Raw genomic sequence first — 6,000 nt, 5'->3', positions numbered from 1 at the left:
GATTTGACACCATAATAAGTAAAACACTGTATTAAATTATGTTAGGGATATTGATATAAATAATTTAATATATAGATATATTTTTTCTTGCAGAAAATACTGTACATGTGACATGCATAGCAAATTAAGAACTTGAGTTACTATTGTATAACAAACTACATTTATAAAAGAGAAATTATGTGTATATTCAGTGTAAGATTTACCAGTTTTTGTATAAATATTTCCACACAAATTCTCTGAATGTAAAGTGAAATCATTATCAATGTGGGTGAGCAAAGGGTAAATGCTGTACTGATTAGGTACATACAATCATATGTACTAAAAAAAAATTAAACTGTATATTTCGTCTTAAAAAAGTGCACACCTCCAACATTTACTTTTTTCACTTTGGAAGTATTGTTCATTTTCAGTATCAAGCTTCTTTCTGAATGCATCTAGAACATCAAAAATTGTGTTAATGTAGTACATATCAAAACTCATTTTTAGACCATGAAACAAGTACATGAAAAGTGTGGCAAAAACTATTTTAATTATAGGCTTATGAAGTGCATTAAGGTATTAGTTCTGGTGAATGACATCATGGCCTTGGATTTACTCAAAAGGTTTTAAGCTGATGCTGAAGTAAATATGGTTCATGAATCATGATAAAGGCAGAAATTTTTATCACTATGTGTCTGGAGTCTCAAGGTGTGGGACTTTCAAAATTCTAATGGGCTTCAAACCTTTTGGGGTGCCATCTCAATGGTCACAAATTTCAGTGACATTGAGAGTTAGTACAGTTTGCGAGACAGCCATGCTGCAATAACAATTTTGCCTGATTATCGAACATCAACGTAGTTTTAGCAGGACTACTAAAGAAATATTAATGTAGGCTACAGTTCAATGGTATTTTAACGAGTTGTATTAGGTAAGCTACTCTGTAGAAAGAATCACAGCGAAACCTCATTAATAAAAACTCTGTTAATACAAAATTAATGAATTATTATTAATATAAAAATTTTTCACAGTCTCTAGAAATTACTCAGGAATTATAGTGCTACTTAATAGTAAATGTATGTTTAATACAGAAGTATGATTATTAAGTAATACAAAATTGTTTTTTTGTTTCAAAGGTAAATAATTACATGTGGTGAAGGATGGTTAATACAAATATTCGAGAATAATAATAATATTTTTTTTATTTATGTACAATTGTGACATGCACACAAAACACTCCTTGAAGAGATCGCAAGTGTGTGCACGAAACATAGCATACAAGGAACAAAACAATTAAAATTAAATACATTACACAAAGGACACAACAAACAATGGACACATACACAAATAACATTCATTAAATCAAACTTACAAAGATTCATAAAATCAAAAACTACAAAATTTGATGGAGAATAAAATAGATTTTAGATTTTATAACACATGTAAAGAAACAATGTGAAGTTTCACCTAAAATAATAATGATTTATTGTACTGACGTCGACCGGGGCTACGCCCTCCCTGAGCCCGATGTGCCTCACGCCGTCACCACCCCGCTCCTCCCACCACCACCCTCTATTTCAAACCTCCCGCCCCGTGTGCAGGTGTGTGTGCGTGTGAGGCTGCCGACAAGAGGCGAGAGTAGAGTCTGAGCCACGACCCCTTTTATTTTATCATTCAATTTTAATGTTTACGTAATTGCTACCTGTCTTCTTTAAATAATATTCCCTAAGGATTATGTTTGCAGTGCTAGTTGGTAAGGACGGCGCAGCGCCCCACGCGGCAGGCAATGGAAATACCCGCAACCCAGTTTGAACCATAATCCTAATTAAAATAATTAATACTTAACATAAATATGTAATTAAAGGAGGCCTTGGTATTATTTTATTATAAAAATTTTAGTGTGTTTGTTTTAGTTAAATATGTAGTAATGAATAACAGGAGAGACTAACGGTAAATCCAGCGCATTCCGGACTCCATGCTGCCCTGGCCTCTTCAGTCACTTCCGTTCGTCACCCGGTGTAGGACGCTTGGTGAGCACCTCGCAACTTCACATTTTTTACATTCGACTGATCTCTTAGCATCCGCCGGACTTTTCACAATTTCTAAAACCTTTTCGTATCTGCGAGGCCTACTCCGAGTGGCCGGCTCGTTTCAATAAATATTTAAGTTCATTTCGAACGTTTAAACACAAACCGCGTCTTAGACTCACGAGGCCAGGCCACGAGGTGACCTGGTCAGCCTGTAAACAGATTATTTCCCGCCGTTGGCGTTATTAACAGTTTTAATGTGGTAATGTAGATGTAGCGCAACTGGAGACTTGTTTGTAACGTTACTGGAATAAAAGGAGTGCGTCGAGCCCGGGAGTATTTAGTCGAGTGATCGCAAGAGCCTACTGGCACAATATCGTTTTGCTAAGGGAACCGGGCCTAGCCCTACACGGGTGACGTCATGCCCTGAAGGGAGTCTCCGCCGGGTCCGCGTGCCCACATCACGTGGTGGTGCCCACTCCGACATTTCATCCGTTACGTTCCTTTAAGTCCCTAGTACGACATTATATATACCTACTTGCCTATTTATTTATATTGTTCTCAGTAGTTTGACATGTTTATAACAAATTATTATATTGTAAAATTGCATCATGTTTGAGTCAAAATGACATTGTTTTGGTAAAGTAAGTATCATTAAACAGTTAAGTGCTGTATTAGTTGAACATGGTGCTATCTTTATGAATAAACAGAGTTAATAAAAATTAAAAACAATAACACTGAAATCTCTTGTTTTAAAAATGAAATTGGCCTAAAAATAAAACCACAAAATTTGGTCTGTATCAATCAGTATGTACTGGCTTTAAGTGCTAGTACCCAGATATATTTGTGGCACTGTAGTAGCTTGAAGTAAAACTTACCAGCAACATTCTTCTTTCCAATAGCAGCTAAGCTTTCACATAGCTCCTTTATTGGATTAACTTCAGGTTTCAAACCATTAGCCCATATCAGCAACATGCGAAACCCATGCTCTTTGTAGCTAGATGGTCCTGAAAAAATTATGCAAAATAGTTCAGTTTCACATTTTCATAGTGAAATAATATTTATTATAATATTAGAGCTGTTGAAAGCTTAGTTTTTTTAAATGTTGAATATTTAATCAGTATAAATATTTAACTTCTGAAATATAAACATTTCTTGATGAGGTTTGCTTTCTCTACTAGATACATGAAGACCAACATAAACTAAAGTAGAATTTAATATAAAGGATTGGAATAAAAAATTAATTTGTGCAATTTTATCTAAAAAATACATAAAATAATTTTATCAACATCCGTATGATAATCAAACTTTAAATAAAAAAAAGATTAAAAAACTTTTTATTACAAAATTTACTTTCTACATATAGTAACATCTAAGGTATGTAGGTACAAATAATGACTTAAGTCATGCAGATAACATGTAGTTTATACTTTATTATGTTTTGTTATAGGTAGATAATTTTTAAAATGACAAACATAATTTATTTATTTTCAGTGTACTTAAAAAACAATTAAAAAATTTCTACAGACACAATAGTACTTTCCAATCGTAAACTGATGTAGTAATAATTTGAAACGGTTAGGCCTATACAATATATTATTCCTAATTAAATCTCAATTTTTGAAATTTTTTTACAGATTACTATTTTTTCATTTGATTGTGTGCTTGGTAAATGCCCAATCTATACCAATACCTTAAAATTTTTCCGCATTTGTCAGTTAATCTGAAGAGGTAGTAAGTAGGGACAGGGCCGCAACTAGAGTCTCTGGCACCCGGGGCATAAATGGATTCATGCGCCTCCCCCCCCCCCATTTTTTTGCACATACCACACTATTAAAGCGGGGGGGGGGGGGGGGGGGTCCGGGGGCCCTCCCACGGAAAAATGGTGCTATTTAAGCATTTTCCATACCTACATGTAACAGTTTCTGTGCCACTGTAACTTCCATGCATGAACCCACTATGTCCATAAAGTAGTCCGTATAATCACTAGACTTGTTCATTAAATTGTCGTCATTGGATGAAAGTACTATATTATATTGTAGTCTACAATTTGTAGATGTTATAATGTTTCTAGCAAAACAGGGAAGCCCTCTAAGGGGATCACAAGAACAGTTTGACTTTGGTGATCCCAGGAGTGGAAAATTTCTGAATACAATTCACCTATTATCTCACTACAATGCAAATTTGCATGAACACATAGAGACATAAGAAAGGGAATTGAAATTATTTCTCATGGAAAGTTCAAAATGAATTCTTAGATATTATAGCAATTAAAATAAGACAAGATATTCTGAATGATGTTAGAAATGCGAAGTATTTTGCCTCGTATTTTGCCGAAGTATTTTCGACTCAACCCCTGATATCAGTCATAAAGATCAAATGACAGAAATAATTCGCTATGTGAAAATGACAGAGAGTGGTGGAGAGAGCGGTGCGCCACTGCTTCCTCACAGCCAGTGGTACCACCCTCTCTGACAACATTGTACTGTATTCGATCGTATTGAGGATGCATTAAAACTTTCTAATTTCTCCCTTTACAATTTTTTTATGTTAATGATGAACTTAACATTTTTCTCAGAGTATTTTAAAATAAATATGTTGAGACGTTATATTGTAAATCAGATTAGACATTCCTGGCATGCAAGTTAAAAAACTTTTTACCCGTTACCAGTTGTAGTAGGAATTACAATGCAAGCGATTTCGGCGCCCCTCACAGCTTTGCGCCCGGGGCGTATGCCCCGCTTGCTCCCCCCTAGTTGCGGCCCTGAGTAGGGAATATCTTGCTCTTGTATTGTGCCTGGTTGTAATGAAGATTACAGTTTAAAACCGTCAAGTTTTTTTTTTAGTTTTTATACCTACCTAACGACTCGGTTAAAAGAAAAAAAATTACCAAGCTGCAATACCAGGAAAATTAAGAGTTGAAATTTACTTATATTACACAAAATTACAGGATTAAAAGTTACATTCGAACAATTTCATTTGCTTAAAGTGACGTCAGCCGGGGCTTCGCCCCAATGAGCCTAGTCAGTCTCCGTTTCCCCAACATCCTCCTTCCCTTCCCTGGCATTTGTACCGCCATGTACGTAGTCGTGTGTTTGAATTGCGCGCCACGAACTACCACAAGAGGGCGCTTAGAAGCAGTGCGGCGACCCCCTAATTTGCTAAGTTTAATTTTAATGTTAATTGTAAACCTTTTGTTTTCATTCATTTTTGCCCCAGTGTTTGTGCAGTTTACTCATGTATTCTTTAATTTAAATATCATGTTACTTGAAAGAACTACAGACGTTGCCCGGGCGGACCCGAATAGGCACGGACTTGGACGAGGGTAGGAATGTTTTATAATAATTCTCATTAACTACGTAAACATTAATGTATTTTAAATTGCCAGTAATTTTTATATATTTATTAATGTAATCTATGATTTACGTAACTTTCGCCGGGGCACGGAATCGCAGAATGTTGTAACGGTAATTGTGTTCGGCGCGAAGGGCGCCATGTTGCCACCTGCAAGCGATGAGCTCAGCCCAGTCCATCTTCATCACTGACCGAGAGCAGACGCGCCAGCACCCCGGGGACCTCAACCGTTGTGAACCACTGATCAAGTAATTCTGTATCTTAATTAATTCTTAAATCTCTTTCGTCCGTCATTCCTCGGGGCAGCTCTCGGTCGGCGGGCTGCATTAATAATTAACTGTCTCAGTCGAGTTTTTAACCATTGTGTACTAAGCATACTTTATAGCATGGCCACGTGTGTGGACCATGCATTCACTTAAGCCGATTCGTGCCTCAGGCTTTTTAACCGTGTAAAGTGTAACGTGCGTAGAGGGAAGCGTGTTCGTGGAATTAAATCTGGGTATAAGTAAAACCTGAGTACTTTATTTAACCACGTGGTGAGTGAGCCTACTTAGCCTAGGAGTGTGGCGTGCCCGACGCCTAGAGCGGGCCAGGTCTGGATCTAGATAGGGTAGACAGGGCTGGTAACTCGTCCCCACCTGGG

General features: G+C 36.7%; 1 protein-coding gene across 5 annotated transcripts in view; it reads right to left on the bottom strand.

The window, feature by feature from the left end:
* Positions 1-319: 319 nt before the first annotated feature.
* The window catches only part of LOC134532990 (ankyrin repeat and death domain-containing protein 1A-like), a 228,358-nt gene continuing 222,677 nt past the window's right edge, over positions 320-6,000 (bottom strand). For all 5 annotated transcript variants that reach the window (XM_063370106.1, XM_063370124.1, XM_063370114.1 and 2 more), the window contains 2 exons: positions 2,882-3,010; positions 320-434 (listed from right to left, as the gene is read on the bottom strand). In XM_063370106.1, coding sequence (XP_063226176.1) covers positions 349-434; positions 2,882-3,010 — 215 coding nt within the window. In that variant the 3' untranslated portion in view covers positions 320-348. The remainder of the gene's footprint in view (positions 435-2,881; positions 3,011-6,000) is intronic.

This window comes from Bacillus rossius, chromosome 1 (assembly GCF_032445375.1).
Source record: "Bacillus rossius redtenbacheri isolate Brsri chromosome 1, Brsri_v3, whole genome shotgun sequence".
Lineage (NCBI taxonomy): Eukaryota > Metazoa > Arthropoda > Insecta > Phasmatodea > Bacillidae > Bacillus > Bacillus rossius.
The sequence above is the reverse complement of the archived record's forward strand: the minus strand, read 5'-3'. Positions and strand labels throughout refer to the sequence as shown.